The following is a 20,007-nucleotide window of genomic DNA, read 5'->3' on the forward strand; positions in this document are numbered from 1 at the left end:
TCTGCCATGTTTGATCTATGTGGCAACAGACTCAAGACATGAATGTTTAATCAATTACAAAAAATATTGGATCAAGAAGACTTCACATTTTAATACTTCTGTTTTACTGTTGATCTTTCTTTTTTTAAATCAAATCTAGCATCTAATGTATTATGAGAAAAAAAAATTGTGTATGGCTATTGGTAAATCTAATATAATTCTTAAGCTGGCCATACACTGGCCCGATTTGCGCCCGTTTCGACAGCAGATTCGATCACTGGGATCGAATCTGCTGCCAATCGTTCACGCTACACGCCGAATTTCGATCCATTTCGTCCGATCCCGTCGATCGTGCCGTGCGGAAAATAACCGTCGCTCGCCCGCGGGTAAAGAGCGCATCGCTAGCGGCGTTCGAGTGCCCGACGACCGACGCAATAGAGCCCGCATACATTACCTGCTCCGCCGGCGCGACTCCAGTCTCCCGGTCACCGCTGCTCTGTCTGCGCTCTGGTCTCCAGGTCCGGCATGCCTCACTTCTTCTAGCCCGGCAGGAAGTTTAAACAGTAGAGCGCCCTCTACTGTTTAAACTTCCTGCCGGGCTAGAAGAAGTGAGGCATGCCGGACCTGGAGACCAGAGCGCAGACAGAGCAGCGGTGACTGGGGGACTGGAGTCGCGCCGGCGGAGCAGGTAATGTATGCGGGCGGGCGGGGGCAGCAGCAGCAGCACCACCACAACAGATTGTGAACGGTTTCAGGCTGAAATCGGTTCGCAATCTGTTTGCAGTAAAGGCAGCCATACGATCCCTCTCTGATCAGATTCGATCAGAGAGGGATCTATCTGTTGGTCGAATCTGATGGCAAATCGACCAGTGTATGGCCACCTTTAGCCTAAAGGTTTTGTTTTTGTTACACTTCTAGCCAAGCTCCTGGGCCAGCTAATATTCCAGTGATACTTGGCGTAAAAAGGAGCACAATTCTACTATTTCTAATTCTATAGTAAACCGTGTTTTGATATACCGTACATTTTCTAAGAATCAAATGAAAAGCATTAACTGTGTCTATTCCCCCCTCCTGTCAGTGTGACCCAGGTACCTTTGGCAGAAGGGAAGAGTGTGCAGCAGACAGTGGAACTTCTTACTCGCAGGTTGGAGCAACTAGGAGCAGAGAAGCAAGGAACATTTTATGTGGACTGTGAGACCTATCACACTGCAGGCGCCAGTGTGGGAAGCACAGGTACTGGAAACCACTTCTCAATGCCACCACAAGATATTCTTTATAGACAAGTAGTCCTGTTTCCTTTTCAGACTGAATGCAGCCATTTTATTACCCAAAGTTTTGTTCCAGTCACATTTCAGTAGGAGTTTCATACGTGAGTCACTAATCAATAGAGACTGTAGATAAACCCCCAATCACATAAAATAATTTTTTTGTTGGCTTCAGACCGGGTTCCTTTTTCCTGACAGAATTGGTATGTATGTACACCAAGGTTGCATTACCATTTATTTTTTTAAACAAAAAAGCCTTTATTGAAAGGAAATTGCATAGATCGTAAGTGACCAAATGCCAGAAGGAAAACCATTACAGCTGTTATTTTTACATGAATGATATGTTAGTAGGAGGACAAGACTCAATAATTTATTAATGGTATAGGTCATTGAGTATTCACAATACAGGCAAATGGTAAATACAGAGGACAGTGAGAGGACTGTCGATTGGTTAAAACTAGTGAACTGGTGATGAAACTTGCCTGGATAGGCTGAGGATTGTCTTTGGTTGGAATTGCAAGTGACGTATGGTCCGGTGTCGTGTCACACAGCTGCTAATTATTAACCTTTCTGTATCCTTACTGTATTGCCATATGACCCAGACAAGGACTGCACATTTTGCCACCTAATTTTAGACAAAAATTGTCAATGTTTGTTGGATCACTTATGTTCTCCAGTATACTTCAGAGTTCTCCAACTTTAGTAGATCAACTCCATTGTATGTGGATTTCTAGGTGCACTGGTTTCCTATCTCAGCATGCTGCTTCTGTTTGCCAGGTCTGGATCTACAAAATGCTGCCGGTGGTGCCAGGGGAGTTTTCATAGCATACACTCTTGGCATCTCCATTTCAGCACAGGACATAATCACTGTTACATCAAATACAGCTAAAGCCAGTGCCATGAATGTTTTCATGAATGTAAAAGTTGTTGCTTTGTAAAGTTTGCTAATGTTACAGAAGATGAGAAAAAAATCTAGAAGGGAAACTGTGAGATCACTCTGTCTATTGGTTCCCTCTCCCCTATACAGCCTTCCCTGATGGTATATTGGCTCCCCCCATGGCTTCCAGATGTTTAGTATTTCCCCCTCCTCCCCCATATAGCTTCCTTGGTGTCTAGTGGCCGCCTGTCTTGCTCTCCAGCCCAGTATATGGAGCGTATCCCTGGTCCTGAGCCTTACCGTCCTGTGTTCCCATGCCCCACCCCAGTCTAGAATTCCCCATTCCTCTGTCTGTTTCTAGTTTAACCCCCCCCCCTTCCCCCCGGGTGTTCATCCCCTTGACCCTCCACTGGTCCCGTGTTCCCACTGTCATGTGTTTCACCTGCTGTGTTCCCCAGAGTCCAGTGTGTGCAACCCCAACCTTTGTCCCTCTGGTCCTGTGTTCCCTTTGTCTAGTGTTCCTCCCCCCCGTTGGGTTCCCCTGGTCCAGTGTCCCCCCTGCCCTGTGTGCCCCCCTGCCATTTTTCCCCGGTCCAATGCCCTTCGGCCCCAATATATGGGCGCAGCTCAAAGCCATGTAGCTCTCACATTATCCAATGCGCTCCAGTGATATCCGTCTATCCACTCCGCTCCCAACTCGCTGTAGTGCCCAGCATCTCACTCTCAAGTCGTGTCATTACATGCCACATGCAGGAGGAGATGCCAACCACTAGCAGCGAATGGATAGATTGACATCGCTGGAGTGCATGGAGGTAGTGAGAGACACACAGCTTCCTGATGCGCCTCTGTAGTAAATACTGGAGCCCCACAGGCGGGCATATGCTGCGCTGACGATCACTCTGCAACTCCTCAGCTGGATGTCACCAAAATGAACACTGACTAAATAATTTATGAATTTAATATTGTAAAAAAATAAGCCATTTTATTCATCAATGTGTTTCCACTACAATTCCTCTTTAAAATGTGCTGTACCTTTACTTAGTATAAGTCTTTGAAACTGGTGAGCTGATATGCTGCCCATGGATGAGGGAACTGTTCCATTTTGTCATGGGGGAATCTCAATGCTGTGTTTATTTTTATCTACTATTTTACCTGCCATGAGGCTGTGGAAGGAGCAGTGGTGCATACCAATGGCCTAAACTGGCTGCTGTCATTTTGACACAAACAGTATCACAATAACAAATGTTATTGCTTGCATTAACTCATATTTTTTTTATTTTTATGAATCATTTTTAGGTCAACCAGGGAAGCTTCTTTACATTATGCACAGTTCTGAACATCCGCTCAGTACTTTTGCTCTGTTTGAGAATGGACCCTGCTTAGTTGCTGACCAAAACTTTGATGTACTTATGATAAAATTAAAAGGATTCTTTCAAAATGCCAAAGCTAACAAGATGGAGACGCGGGGAACACGCTATCAGTTTTGTGACTTTCTAATTAAGATTGGAACAGTCACTATGGGACAGAGCGGTCGAGGAATATCTGTGGAGGTAAGAGTTTGTGCACACCCTCTATGTTTGAGGAAAGGTGGCTGGGTGTTCCCTCACACTGTATATAAGGACTTACTCAAAGATGCCTAGATTAGCACTAACCTTAAAGCCCTATCTACACGATACGATTCTTTGTACGATTCGATTACGATTCTTTTTACGATCTGATTAAATCCAAAAAGTCCGATCAGGATCAGATTCGATTTAATTCGATTTGCCATTGTTTTGCAATTGCAAATCGAATTGAATCGAATCAGGATCGGACATGTTGGATTTAATTGAATTGTAAATAGAATCGTAATCGAATCGTACAAAGAATCGTATCGTGTAGATTGGGTTTAATAGAGCACTGTTAACTGATTATTAACAGCATACCTTAATCCACCAGTCCTAACAAGTGTCCCGAAGGTTTAATAGCTTTAGTTCAATCTTTGCATGCAGTCTTACCAGTCAGGGAGCTGTGTGCCTCCAGGCTGCAGACAGATTTTTCTCTGAAAGCCTTCTACGCATGCTAGATGGTTCTCAGTCACGGCTGTGTTGGTGCCTTGGCGAGAGATCTGCCTAGCAGGTCATCTTGACTGAGGGCATTGTTTTCCTACTCAACCCACCTGTCGTACGCCGCAACATTGGCCCTCCTCCCCCTACATAGCAACAGAACGCAGATGTCTCTGTAAGGATTCCACCCTGAACTGTCGTCTGAGGGATCGAGTCGCTGCCGGGCAGCAGTCTTTGTATGCCTGCATTTTACACAGCATTTGCATTTTGATAAGTGTTCTCTCATTCACTTGAACGAGAGTCGCATCAAAGGAGCAACAAAATTGGTCACGGTGATTCTACCGCTATTCTCGAGAATGAATTTTTTTTTTTAAACGCAAACGCTGGCCAAAACACTGGCAAGTGTGTCTCAACCCTATCTGAGAGCAGAGAAAGCAGTAAAAAAAGATATCTGGTAAGGAGAGGAGAGATTTGCCTAATGAACAGCCAAGGCTAAGGGTACATACATACAATGGCCAATCACTGACCAATTTTACCACCTCCATGTAGTATGAGGGTTTGCCTGCACAATCTGCTCATAGCATTCAATATCTGTTGACCCTCATACAACATGGAGGTGGTAAAGTTGGTCAGTGATTATTGAAAGTGGGTACCAGGTTTTTAAAGCGCTGCTCACAAGTGTCAAGTGCCCTGCGTGCATTCCATTCCATTGCTGCCTTTGGCCACTGCCAGCCCTCATGTCTTCCAGGCCCTGACTGTTGTGCATTGCAACCACTAAAGTTCTTCAGCATTGTTGTGGGTCCCACTCTTCACTGCCGATATGAATGAAGGAGAGGGAGTAGGCATTCTTCTGTATACACTGCAAGCATTAATACAAGTACATACTGTATATAAGTACAAATATAAACAAAGATTTGATATAAGAAACCATTTTTTGACCCCCAAAAATCTTGGTTTATAATGAAGCATACAGTTCTGGAAGACTAACTAAAAGTAGAACTATTTTTTTTCTTCTTAAAAATTAAGAATGGTCATCACCCCTACCCAGATAGTGGTAGGCACCCTGCTAGATGGCAGCACACTTTTTATTATTTCCCGTTACCCAACCACATCACAAAGCCATGATGCTGCCCCCTCCATAACTTTACCTTCCCAGTGCCTCAAAAGATAACTTATTATTTTTGCACCTTTGTCTGCCATGTCATTTCTACAAATGACTATCATTTGCAGGTAAACGTCTTAACCTTTTAAGCGTTCACTCTCTGCATTGGCTGCTAAGCAGATCATGCAACTTCTTGGCCGGATAGTAGTTTTAAGGAAATGGTGTCTCCGTTTTAATTCCCATAAAAAGAGCAGTGAAAATGTGCAAGATGCGGTTTCACAATCTCATTTCCCTTTATGTATGAAGTTCAAGGTTGGCTAGCACACCAAAAATTATTTGCAGGAGTATTGTCAAATTATAACAATTGTTTCGGAAAATGGGGAAACAAATTTGTGTTGACATGTGTAAGACAGAATAAATCATCCTGCAAATAATGCTGGTGTGCTAGCCGACCTTGGACTTCATGCATTGCATCCACGTGGCGTTGCATCCTGTCTATGCACCCAACTACCTACGGCAAGGTATGCCTCTTCCAAATTCCTCCATTGCATTTACCGTATTATGAAATGGTTTAGCTGAAGGAGAGTTACAGTTATTTATTTGCATCCATTGCCTGCATATACTGCAGCAAGTTAGTGTAAAAAGATTGATAATAATTAAGAAATGTATTTCTCCGAAACAGACTGGTCTGAAACTTTGCAAAACCCCACAATCAACATCTGGATTTAAAATTGACAGAAAATCTCCATGCCAGCCATTCTGGTCCGTAAAAAAGTGGCTAAAGGAACACACACCTAGACACCCAGTCCTCCATGTTTGCATCTTACTAGGCCTTGACTATTTCACATGGCCATCAGTCTATAGCCTTCATGATGCTGAAAATTGACTATTAAGTATTAGCATTTTTATCTGTTTTTAGTGCCCTGTTGATCTTAGGTTTGGTGGTTGGTGTGGGCACTACCATTGTGTGAAGTGACTACAGGTCTTCACCAGAGCACCCTGCTTGGAATGATGGGCTACTTTGCAGCCTAGGGGCCACCAAGCTATAGAGGGTGAAGCCCATAGTGAGGGGAAGAAAGCCTGGTCTGGGAGAAGTGATAGGTAGGACTGACTGGCAGAAAGGACTGAAAGGTAGTACTGGCAGGGCAGACCAGAAGGTAGGACTGACAGGGTGGACAGGAAGGTAGGACTGACAGGGTGGACAGGAAGGTAGGACTGAGGGGGTGGACTGGAAGGTAGGACTGACAGGGAAGCTGACTGTGACCAATCGCAAGAAACAGCATGACAAGACGCAGTGGCTGCATAAAATGATGTAGCACTGAATGTTGTTTGACCAGAGTTTAAATAACCCTGGCCTTCACACCAGTGCTGAGACTCTGTCCCATAGCTCACAGGTGCCATTTGCATCCTTCCCAGCAGCAAGCCTGGTGGGAGGAACATGAGGACAGTGTCCCAGCTGGCCTCCAGGAACTGAGTCAGTGGACGCCAACTGGGAGACAATACCACAGCAATAACATCGCTGGAACTGTGAATCTGGGCGAGTATAATGGAGTTTTTTTTAGTGGGTGGTGCAGTCTTAATATTTAAATTTAGCCAATCAAACCCTATGGCTGCTGGATGATTAATCAGCTGCTAACTAATTGATTAGGTACTGCTGGCATTGATCGACTCATTTTTTTTCTTTATGGGACAGTAGACATTTGCATGTTATAAGAATTTTTCACCCGTCATTAGTCTGCAGTTGCAGCCTTCATATTCCTTTTTACTGGTGTCCCCTACTTACAAACAGCTACTGTTCTGGGAGGTTGTTTGTAAGCCGAACTTGTCTGAGTCATGTACAGGGGCATAATTAGAAATCTCTGGGCCACACCCCTATTTCCAGGCAGAGATGGAGCACTGCATGGTGTGCGTCTGTCTTCTATGTTTCCAACGCCGCTGATTCTACTTTCTAATTAGCGGCGTTGAAGACATGATAGATACAGGCACAGAGCGCCGTTACCGCCTGGATCCAGAGAGAGATGATTTCCCCACCTGCTGCTGCTTCTATCATTACTGGAGGGGGGAGCCAGGAGCGCTGAAGGAGTGGGGGGGGGGGGAGTAGGGCCTCCTCCCTGCCACTATGTACCTACTACCACCCCTCCTGTGCTGCGCCCCCCTCCTGCCACTAAAAATGGTCCTGGATGGGCCCCTAACCAGGCTTTAAACCCCCTCCATGGGCCCCCATACGCCTGCATCCCTTGCAGGGGCTTTTGTTACATACCTGGTCATGTATTATACATAATGGTGTGTGTGGATAAAAGATTTACTTTTGGGAAATGTACATTATAAACCATGTTCTTTTGGTTGTTTTAATGTACTTTAAACACCTTACATCAGTTTATACAATTCTGTAATGTAATTTCACAAATATGTAATAGCAATAACCCTACAGTACATTTTGTACTTTGTATTTATGAGACCTTTGTAACGCAAGTGTTTAAAAGTAGAGAACTATTTGTATATACGTGGGCTTAATATTTAATCTTTAAACTCTATTTGTGTGTGTTTCACAGGTGGATTATTGCCCGTGCGCCGTGCCAGGTGACTGCTGGAATCTGATGGTCGAATTTATGCAGAGCTTTATGGGCAGTCATGCTCCTTCTGTACCCCCAGTTTTCAGTTCCAAACACGATGCGCTGTACTCACCTGCAGACACTATGGTGCAATACATGGAGCTTCTTAACAAAATCCGAAAGCAGCAGCAGGGCACAGTGGCTGGCATGAGATTATAATAAACAAGCATGCAACTACCCTCTGTGTTAAAATGTAGACTTTCTGCAGACAAGGGTGGTAAACAAATGGATGTGTTTGGAAGTCCTTATCATCTTACTTTGTTGACTTCTGAATAGCAGTGAGGATTTATCATAAAGAACTGGCTCATAAAAGGCTGGAGCTACAGGAGAGTAGAGTGAAGCTCTGCCTGTGACCTCCTATCTTATCTGCTGTACTGTGACAGATGGGCACATTCTTTGTAACTGATTGTAGCATTTTTGAGCGCCAGAGGTATATTTTTTCAAGTACAGTAGTTCTAGTATCACATTAGTTGTAAGTGTAATTACTTCAAATTAAAGCTTGTCTTTGGTTCTTTTCAAAATAGTCCCAACAGGTCTCTCATTCTCCGAACATGGCATAGAGACTAGGGAGTGATGCACTAAACTTGTTTTTGGATTTTGCTGACTGGTGTTTACTTCATCAGTTGCTATCGAGAAACCAGTATGAGAGAAGTTCAGCCTTTAATCATATGCATAAATTAATGTTTATGCAAAAATTGTCCATAAGTTAGTTCAATATGACTGACTCTGAAAGGAAAAAAAAATAAAATAAAACCCCAGATGCTTGCCGAAGAGAAGGCTCTGGGTCCTATTGAGCCTTCCCACAGCGTTCTCGTTCCCACGCAAGCTCCTCCGTATGAATCTCCCACTATCGGAGACTTCGGAAGTCTTCGGAAGCACTCGGGCTCCCAAAGACCGGCGGGCTCTGTATGGTTTTGTGTGCTGACATGAATGGTAGTGGCAGCTACATATATTAAAAGGGAGTTATTTGAATTTTCTGGCAGAGCTGACGAGACTTGCCAATTTAGCCCACAAATAGGAGGTTCCAAAGCCAGAAAGTTAATTGAGCTGAAGAGTTTGAGGAGGATGGACCTCATCGGGGCTCTCTTCAAACAAAATAGGAAACTGCTAGCAGTGTGGGGAGAAACCTTCTAGCAACAAGAGCCACACTGCAGTCAAACCACTGATGAACACGGGGGTCATAAAGAACAACCCCAAAGTCTTTTAGCTAGTTACAGTTAAAAAAAAACAACTACTACTACCCCCCACCCCACACACAGCTGTTAGGGGGGGGGGGGGGTCACACTATGGAAAACCTCTTTTGTTCTAGTAACTGAGCAAGAATGTTTTGCTGGCTGCAGCATATATCACATATTGCTATGTCATAAAGCACTTACTTGCTTGTGAGTAAATGTCCGTGTTAGTATAACCAGAATTCAGGCAATCAGCAGTAATTTATCTGCTAGTTATTGCATCCTTAGTGTTATTTAGTTCTTCGGGCCAAGGTAATATGAATGTTGTATATTAGACTGCAGAGTCACAGTCAATAGTGTGAATGCAATGGCCTCTTTCATCCTTTTTCCAATTCAAGCAGTGGAGGCAGGATGCTGCTTCTCAACTTTTTAGGTATTAAAGTGGTATAAAACTCTGACATAACATTCAATAAAAATGTGTTTTCCTACTTTTTATAACCCATACAGTTACCATATTTGCTTTTGTGCACAAGAAATATTGTCCGTTTACAAATTACAAGTTCCCAAATAAGCTGAATAAGCTTTCCACTGCAGAACCAAGTGCTGTGTTTAACTGAATGCTGTACTGGTACAATTTTGTTTTGTGGAAGTAAGTTTAAGGCTGTAAATAATCTTTTAGAATAAAGAGGAAATGCTGAGACCACTTTAAACTAAAAACCACCTGCAGAGAGAAAACCAGGAACTGAGTTCTATAGGAAATCTCCCATTGGACCCCAGTGTCCCTCTTTATTTTGCAAACAGCTTTATGTTAAAGCTGTGAGATGATTGGCAGGTATATCAGTCCTCAAACGTCTATCTGCCCTGCCTGTTCCAGTCATGAGAGAAGTAAGTGGCTAATGGCCCTGTCGACCATAGATGCTTGCCCTTACCTTCTCATACTACTTGTCATTGGATGAGGAAACCATTTCTGAAGATGCACATGGAGGCTCTTCGTCAGTGTCATGGCAATGAAGAAGAGACTGCAACCTAAAGCAGAGAGGCTTTGGGGTGCATTGGGAGCTTAGGTTAAGTATATGGTTATCTCTTTACAGGTAATTTTTAGTTCTAAACCTGAGTTCTGCTTATGAACTCTAGTATTACTTTTTGTAAGAGGACCACTATCATGAAAAATTGTGAAATTATAAAATGCAGACATACATTTTTCCCAGAGTAAAATGCACCATAAATTACTTTTTTCCTATGTAACTATCACAATACGTAGTAAAAATCTGACCGGTTTTGGACTAGTCCATCACCTCATAGGGGATCATCAGTATCTGATTTATTCTTTACTAAAGCACTCCCTGGAAAGAAAAACATCTGTACAAAAATACCAGCCTCCATACTCATTTGTTCACTATTTTGGCAATTGGGCTGAGCAACTCCTGTTGAGTAAATTCTTTTGGAAATCAAGCAAATCCTGAGAATACACGATGAGGGTGTACGAGAGGAATCTGCATGGGACACAGCCGGTATATGGCTGATCCTGCTGCTGCACAAGTCCTGACCGTGTTAAATACTACTCCTCCTCCAGGCCACCATGGATGGTGGGGAATGAAATAATTTGGCTGACTGATTTTTTAAAAGTAACTTCAGCTTCTTCTGACAGCGCCAAAGTTACTCCCTGTCCGCTCATGTCTCTTGTGCTGGATTCACTGTGTTCGCCATGAGGAGATACACTAGTCCAAAGCTTGTCAGATTGTTACTACCTATTGTGACTGTAACATGGGAGAAAAGTAATGTATAGTGCATTTTAATCTAGGACATATAAATCTTAGATGTATTTATTTAAAAATGTACAATTTTTTTATGAGTAGAACTCCAATGATGGATCGGCACTGCACTCAGGTAAAGACCTCTTTACCTGAGTGTGGTGCCGATCCATCGTTGGAGTCCTACTACTTAGAGCCTCAAGGGACATAGGGGCTGAGATCGTGGCACACTAGTGTTGACCTATTGTGGTGCTCCTCCTAACCTTTCGTTGTACAACTGTTCATGAGAGCGGTCCTTGAAGTGGTAAGTCCTGGACTCCTGGGCACTATAGAAACTAGAACGTCAGTCTGATTAGAGGAGAAAGGCATTGCTGTGCTCACCTCATGTCTTTGCAGTTTAAATGAAAGTATTTAAGGCAAACTTATCTTTATATCTAATGTCTGTACCAAATCTGAGGTTTTGGGGATTCATTGGGACCATTTTTTAAAATTGGGAATTGACTTTAAATGTATTATGGATTACAACTATGGCATATGGCAAAATGTGTTTACTGTATCCACTGTGGTAATATGATTTTATACATTGTTTGCTATGTAGTTTGAGTTTGTATAGACAAATGGATGGTCCTTGTGAACCTTTACTTGATGTATTTAGTGTACATTACATACAAAAATAAGAAGTTATGTGTGCCACTTCTCATTATTCTGTGAAATCTGTGAAAGAGGCTGTGGGGAAGGAGGGTTACGAAGTTGGTTGCACTGCAGTTATTTAATACATCTCAACATAACTTGTAGAATTATTTCCTCTGTGATCTCCCTCATACAGATCAGTTATGTACAGTTCTCATGTGAGCACTATGGCCAGGTGCAGCTACTGCACAGACATGGTCTGTAGGGTGAACAGAATTTATAGGGATTGTAATAGACCCTGGAAAACACTATTTGACGATTAAAAAAAAACACACAGCTGCATTATAAAATTTTTTTACACATTTCTTCAACTAGCTTTGTAATTTCTGTCTTAGAAAAGTGCAGTTAAATGTATTGTATTATTTGATGTGGTTAAAGACACAATTGTAAAAAACAAGCTTTTCAAGATCTAAAGAATGTGATGCAAAAAAGAGTTGATTATCCTTCAAGGATCTATTAATATTTTTTTTCTGGTTTTAGTAGTGCACGTTTCCCCATATAACCCTTGGAGATCTTCTTTAAACAACATGACGGAATATGACTGCCCTAATAATGACAAGTGTTGAACTAGCTTGTGTGTAGTCATAAGTCATGCCTGAACAGGTAAAATGGATTGTGAGTATTGCTTTTCTGCTGTGACTTAACCACTTGATGACCCACCCTTTACCCCCCCTTAAGGACCAGCGCTGTTTTTAGTGATCTGTGCTGGGTGGGCTCTGCAGCCTCCAGCACAGATCAGGGTGCAGGCAGAGCGACCAGATCACCCCCCTTTTCTCCCCCCTATGGGGATGATGTGCAGGGGGGGTCTGATCGCTCCTGCCGGCCTGAGGTTTGCGGGGGAGGGGGCACCTCAAAGCCCCCCTCCCTCTCCTACCTGTCATCCCCGGTGATCCGGGCTGCACAGGACGCTATCTGTCCTGTGCAGCCAGTGACAGGACGTCCCCTGTCACATGGCGGCAATCCCCGGCCGCTGATTGGCCGGGGATCGCCGATCTGCCTTACGGCGCAGCAGCGCCGTACAATGTAAACAAAGGAGACATATGTCTCCTACGTTTACATTTAGTCTGCGGCTCGCAGGCTATTCACGGAGACCCGCTCCGTGATCTGACAGGAAACGGCCACTCGCGCGAGCGGCCTTTCCTGATTAATTAGGGAGGCATCTGGCGACGCAGATCTGCGTCGCTGTTCCTCCAGCTACCACTTTGCCGCCGCACGGTATGAGTGTGTGGTCGGCAAGTGGTTAAAGAGAATCTGTACTCTAAAATTCTTACAATAAAAAGCATACCATTCTATTCATTATGTTCTCCTGGGTCCCTCTGTGCTGTTTCTGCCACTTCCTGCTGCAATCCTGGCTTGTAATTGCAATTTTTATGCAGCGTTTACAAACAAAAGACATAGCAAGTGATAGGCTGAGAGGAGCTCAGTGTGTGAGTCATACAGAGTGTGCAGGGGGCCTGGAGAGGGTGTGTATAGCTTCTATCCAATCACAAGCAGCACAGCACATTCCAGCCTGACTGCCTGAGCCCGACAGAGGAGAGAAGATTAGATCATATAACAGAGATAATACCGCCACTGTGCAACTAGGAAAGGCTGCAGTTAGAAAGAGCACATTAGAACAGGTATAGGAACTTATAGGATAGAAGAAATAAGGATGAAATTTTTGTTACAAAGTCTCTTTAAGAAAAGTAAGAAAATCTGGTTTAGTACTTATTGATGATGTGACTGCTGACAAAAGCAGCAGGATGAATTCAGAAGTGTTTCTGGCAATATTATCTGCTCATATTCAGCCAAATGCTTCAGAACTCATTGGAGGGCGCTTGGGTCCTGATCATGTCATATCATGTGATCGCGGTCCAGAACAGGATGTTGGCATTACAGGGGAAGAAGAGGAGAGGCGATCCAGCGTTTGGAACAGGTATATATGAAAGCTCTCCTTGGGCTTGCTCTGCATTGGGCAGCCTGACTAAGTAGCCTGCTGCTGCTGCCCTTCCCCAAGTTGTCTAAAATGAGATAACTCTGGCAGAGCTTCTAAAGATTTTTCAGCAGATTTACTGTCCGACCGATTTTCTGATCGGTTTCCATTCACTTCTATAAAAAATCGATCAGAAAAACGATCGAAAATCAGATTTGGACAGATGGGAAATTATCTATTGAACCATCTCTCTGCCAAAAAAATCTCATTGGTGTATTCCCAGCATAAAAGGTAAACTGGTATCAGACTCCCACTATTCAAGTTCTTGTACATAATCCTAGCTGAAATTATCGATAATTTTTTACATAGATTTGGTCTGTATTAATTATTGCAACTCTTCTGGATTTCCAGAATAATATTCCGGCCTGTAAAGACAGGCTGTACACCAACAGTACAAAACCACACTTTATGCACAAACTATCTGCACTCAGTTGTTTGCAATAATAAATCAGATTTTGCAGTGACAGCTTGCCCCTGTGTTCTTTCACATCATAATACAATTGCTCCTTTCAAAACAGCCTGAGCAAGCTAAGGAATTTGGAGGTTATAATTGTAGTGCTGCTGCCCTTATAGTGCTGACACAACACCCATCTATTTTTAACAGACACCAACATACCCTTCATAACAATTATCTGGCCTGGTAATAATTTGTAATCCTTTAGGGCCCGCTTCCACCACTATGGAATAAGCAGCGGAGTTGTTTGGGGAAACGCTGCCTATTCCGGCAATAGCATGCCGCTCGAATCGCATGCTCATGTGATACTGGGCGACATGCAGCAGTTTTTCGTAGCACGCCTCCAAATCCCTAAACACAACTATAACGTTTTGGCTCCGCAGCAGCATGGATGCCGTGACCGGTTTTGAAACCGGACGCTGCACCTACTGGAAAAACAATGTATAGGATTCATGTGGCACAAGGAAGAGATCAAATTATACTTGTGACTAGACACAAATAAGGGGGAATTTAACAGGCTACACTCTCTAAATACATACAAGGTGCCAGTGGCGAAGCTAAAGAGCTATGGGCCCCAGTATGAGTTTTACATGCCCTCACCCCCAAGCACTCTATATAGACAACAATTGATATGGCACACCAAAACCTGCCAAGCACAACACAGTGTCAGAGGTGCAGGAAGGGGATGGGGAACAGCTTGTTAATGATTATTATCATTCAAAGGGCTCTACGGGACCCCTCAGGCCCAAGTGCGGTTGAGACCTCTGCAACTCCTATTGCTACGCCACTGCAGGGTGCATTTCTCTGTTTTCCTTCTGTCCTGTGCAAGAGGTTCAGGTCCACTTTAAACAATTGTAATTGTAATGTACTGTATATGCCTAGCTACTTGATGCATTCATTGAAGAATAATCAGCGCCTTCCTATCACTTTCTTGCCATCAGTTCCTAATAATATACTACCATTAAGGCACTAAGGAAACTGGTAAACTGAAACCTTCCACTATTTCCCTTTCCTGCTGAATCTCTATAGCAGCATATGACCCTAGCTATTCTGAGGATAGTTACTAGACTAGCGCATGCCAGTCAGGCAGACATCAGATATTTATAATTAAATGGTCCTATGGAGATTGAGAGGGCTGGTTCAGCGCATTTGAAAACTGGAAAGTATTAATTTTCCTTTCATTTGTTTTTTTGTTCAAACAAATAATTGGTTAGCTGACTTGCATAGTTAGAGAAAAGATGCCCATGAAAATTAGCACCACACAATTTAAAAGTAATACAAAAATATGTACAATCTTTATTATATCACATTAGACAAAATCAATAACTCCATGATTGATCAATTCATTCAATTGACAAATTTACATTCATCACTATTTAATTCTTGTTAAGTATAATATTACTGATAATTCTACCTTACTTTAAATATACTTCAGTCCACTGTACACATTTTGAAAAAAAAATAAATATATTATTTTTTATTATTTAGTATTTATATAGCGCCGACATATTACGCAGCGCTGTACAGTGTATATATATATATATATATATATCTTGTCACTAACTGTCCCTCAAAGGAGCTCACAATCTAATCCCTACCATTGCCATATGTCTATATTATGTATTGTAAGTACTGTAGTCTAGGGCCAATTTTTTATGGGGAGCCAATTAACTTATCCGTATGTTTTTGGAATGTGGGAGGAAACCGGAGTGCCCGGAGGAAACCCACGCAGACACGGAGAGAACATACAAACTCTTTGCAGATAGTGCCCCGGCTGGGATTCGAACCAGGGACCCAGCACTGCAAGGCGAGAGCGCTAACCACTACGCCACCGTGCTGCCTATATATATATATTATATATATATATATATATATATATATATATATATATATATATATATATATATATATATATATATATATATATATATATATAATGATTTCTGATTTGATCAATCCGACTCCTCAGTTTATGAAACGCCTAAATCCAGGTACTCAAACTTGCTCAGTCTCCACAGCCCAGAATAAAAGTTGGCCTGAAAACTGTAGCCCAAGGAATCTAAACTATAATATTACCCACTTGAGCCATAGGGGAACATGGACATTACCTTGCTCATCAGTTGTCCTTTCAGTTATAACTGACAGCAACTGCTATATTTCAGTTCTGAAAAAATCTTGTGAGAACTGGAAGGAATTGTTCTAAGAAGAAAATGGTGATCTTCTAAGAGGAACTGACGGTGAGGTAAGTAAGTAATATTCATTTTCAGGTACATCATGTTTATTTGAAATCATTTTACTTGGTTCAGATTCACTTTAAAGAGAGCCCAAGGTGGGTTCATAGATTTCAAAAAAACCTAGGATACCTGATTCGGGGAGCTGAGCGGATTGGGTAGCCACAAATCCGTCGCTCCCATGGGCCGCACTGGCCCACCTTCACTTTTGTGACCTCTGGGTCATTATGCTGGAATGAGAGATTGTATCTCTCATTCACGTGCAGGGAGGTGGGGGAGCGGCCAGGGAGAGAAACCCTGCAGGAAAGCCCCTGGCGGGCGTTTTTAACAGAGAATCCCTCTCCCCTATGTTTACCTCCGAGATAGCGACACTATTTGTCGCTAATCTCGGGGAAGGGGGGGGGGGCTATAGTGCAGTGGTGGGGGGCAGAGAGCGGCGGTGGGGGGACACAGCGGCATGTCGAGTCAGAGAACATGCCTCTGTGTCCCATCTGCCCCCCTAAGAACCGCCTCGGGTTCTCTTTAAGGACCAGAGCACTTTCTTTCAACTCTCACCATGATCACTGTATTATGAGGCAATGAAATTGGTGTGGTGGGTGTGTGTGCAATATCGTGGCCGGAGCACATAAAGCCAGTGTAGTTAACGCTATGCTGTGTCAGGATTAAGCACCCATAAATAGAAGCAAAAAATGTGGGTACACACTAGCTGCGGAAACTTGGGCGCTGCCATACTGTAAAATTTGGGTGCCCGCTATTTAACGGTCAACATATTTCACAGCATAGCCACTATATATAACACCTGAAAATGTTGGTCAATGTCAGAATGGCAGTGGGTGGTTAAGGTTAGGTATGGTGGTGGGAGATTTTATTTTTTTATTTCTGTCCCCAAAGTAGGGCACCTTCCCTTTTTCCTTCACTGTCCGTAGAACAGAACAGTAACCCTTTTTAAACTGTTACCTGAAACAATCGCTGATAAATATTTGGGGCAACAGTCATTGCAAATATATGCATATTTTTTAGTTTGTGGTGGGGACATTAGCATGAGTGCCCCTCCATAGTGACATGAATTGTTAAACGTACCCTGTAAAGTGTGTCAGGTGTTGTATAACTGCCTATGTGGGAGGAAAGCCATACAACCATAGGGAAATGCACAAGCTCAATGCAGTTAATATAATGCGTGGTCAATATCAAGGCCAGTGTGCCAACTACTGTAGTGCTTCTTTTAAAGACGAGTTTCTAGCCTAGCTACCGCTTTTAAGAGGAGCTGTCAGACATACTATCTCAGGGAAAAAAACAAATTATATAAGTAGATAAATACTTTCTCTACTTACATAACATATTTCCTTATGCCTCCATGGCAGCACTAATGGGTAGTAGTCCCGCCCCCTACCCCCTATAGGACAGGTAACTAGATAAATTAAAGGTAGGCCGACTCCACCCTGTCTAATTTTTTCGTCCTCAAGCCTCGACAGTGTAACCAGTCAAGTGCACTCTCACCTGTCAGGTATTTCATCAGGTTGGCCTCTCCTGGTGTGGCAACAGACCCTAATAGGGTTTTCGTGCATGACCCCGTTCTGCTGGTCTTGGGGGTCGCACGCCAGATACTGCCGGGCTGTCGGGTAGGAGGCAAATTGCTTCCTTAGCAGTATGGCGCTAAATGCTGGTCAGGGGCCCTGGGTCCCCTAGATTGATCGGGGAGCCGCACTCCGGCTTCCGGGAGGATTAGCTGGACATCCGAGCGCGCGCGCGCGCCACTTCCGGTTTGCGCTCCACGCGGACAGGGATACGGAAGTACGTGTTCGCGGCGCCGCAGACTGTGCGTTCCAAGCCTCGGTGCGGCTGGGGGGAAGGAGGAGGCTTCAGGAAAAGGCTGGGTTTAACCTACTTTAGCAGGCAAGATGGCGAAGTCGGCGTCCTCAGTTCCCAGGAGCGCAGGGACATCGTGGACACGCTTTGCCAATTGCCAGTACTCAGGGAGAGTATCTTTCCTCCGCAGAAGGTAGGAACCAGTGGTTTCCTGTGTTTTTCTATCTTTGTGCCTCAGTGAGCGGTTTGAGTGCGCACAGTATTAAGTCTTGTGTTTCTGTTATTTTTCTGTGCAGTTACACTCTGGCACTCCCAGATCATGGACCCATCTGTGCCCGTCATAGACCTGCAACAGACTGATAGGTGAGATGCACTTAAGGTAGGTTTGTTTTTCCCCTGTTTAGGAAAAGAATGCGATAATAATAAGACATTCGTTTGTCTTCCGACAGCCCCATCGCAGAACAATCAAGCAAGCATCCAGAACCTCAATCACCCCGGAAGGCTTCTGCTAAACGGAAACATCGTTCCAAAAGTCTCCTAAAAAACATCATAACAAGCATCCCCCTAAACACTGTTGGGCATGCGGAGAAGACACACTCCCATGAAAGCTGGTGTGCGCAGAATGCTTTGGCCAGATGTCCAGAGAGGATCAATGGCCAGTAGAAGTCTCTGACCTTATTCGACAGGCGGTACAAGTATCAATGTCGCAATACATAGCAGCTCTCCCGCAACCGGTTATACCACCGGTTATACCCACCGAACCAACCCCATCGACCTCCCATCAATCAGGAGAGGTGGACAAGGAGGAGAGTACACTAGGGTTCAACTTCGCACTGGTAGAACCCTGCGTCCAACGCAGTGAGACAAGCCATAGAGTGGGAGGATGACTCCGAAGAGGAATCCGAAAAAGATAGAAAGAACAGGAAAACTTATTATAAACATCTCAAAAAATCGTGCACGGCTTTTCCCTTCATGGATGAAATTAGCGAAGTAATACAAGAAGAATGGCAAAAGGCAGAAAAGAGGATTGCTATGGCTAACAGACTGTCAAAACTCTATCCCCTACACGAAGAGAAAGTGGAAATCTTTGATAAACCACCAGTAGTAGATGCGCCTGTCATCAGACTCGCAAAACACGTAACTTTGCCGCTGGATGACGCAATATCCTTCAGAGATACAATCGACAGAAAGATGGATATGGATCTAAAAAAATCATATACATCCTCGGGAGGCGCCATGAAACCGGCTATCGCACTTACGTCAGTAGCGAAGGCAGTGGCCGCCTGGACGAATAATTTGGAGATAGCCATTATGGAAGATTCCGACAAGGAAACACTCATAGATGCTCTTCAGGAGTTTAAACTAACAGCAGACTTCCTTGGTGAAGCCTCGGTAGACATCATCCGTTCCACGGCAAGAGCCATGTTAAGTGCTGTGACAGCGAGACGCGCCCTGTGGCTGAGGTCCTGGTCGGCAGACCAAAACTCAAAGCAGAACTGGTGTAAGATACCGTTCAATGGGAAAAGTCTGTTCGGCGAACAGATGGACAAGGCCATATCTCGAGTCAGCGGGGGTAAATCTGGTTTAATACCGAGTGATAGGAGACCTAGAAGATCTTATCCGTCACAACAACCCAAGACACAACAGTCAAGATTTAGAAACACTAAAAGTTACAGACCTAACAAAGACTATAGGAAGACGTGGTAAGGTGGCCAGGCAACGTTAAGCAAGCTAAACAAACAGAAATCTTCCAGCACTTCAGGGAATACCCCCAAGAGTTTTTGATGGTGCGCTCGCCCACTTGTGTCCAGTGGGGGGCAGACTTCGTTCCTTTCGACACATCTGGGCGGAAAACTATTTGAACAGATGGGTGGTAAGAACAGTATCAAAGGGCCACAGATGGACCTTCAAACAAGAACCACCGAAGACACTCTTTACTCCCTCACGAATACCGACATCACAAGACAAGAAGAACATCCTCACAGTGTACATACAGGAACTGCTGACAAAGAGAGCTGTTGTCCCCACCCCTCCGCAGGAGAGAGGAACGG

General features: G+C 43.8%; 1 protein-coding gene across 1 annotated transcript in view; it reads left to right on the forward strand.

Annotated features, from left to right (window-relative positions):
* Positions 1 to 8,057, forward strand: part of MED20 (mediator complex subunit 20) — a 35,851-nt gene extending 27,794 nt beyond the window's left edge. Inside the window, exons 2-4 of the mRNA XM_068269482.1 lie at positions 1,058 to 1,212; positions 3,418 to 3,671; positions 7,821 to 8,057. Of these exons, the coding sequence (XP_068125583.1) occupies positions 1,058 to 1,212; positions 3,418 to 3,671; positions 7,821 to 8,039 (628 nt within the window). The 3' untranslated portion in view covers positions 8,040 to 8,057. The remainder of the gene's footprint in view (positions 1 to 1,057; positions 1,213 to 3,417; positions 3,672 to 7,820) is intronic.
* Positions 8,058 to 20,007: the final 11,950 nt, after the last annotated feature.

This window comes from Hyperolius riggenbachi, chromosome 2 (genome assembly GCF_040937935.1).
Source record: "Hyperolius riggenbachi isolate aHypRig1 chromosome 2, aHypRig1.pri, whole genome shotgun sequence".
Lineage (NCBI taxonomy): Eukaryota > Metazoa > Chordata > Amphibia > Anura > Hyperoliidae > Hyperolius > Hyperolius riggenbachi.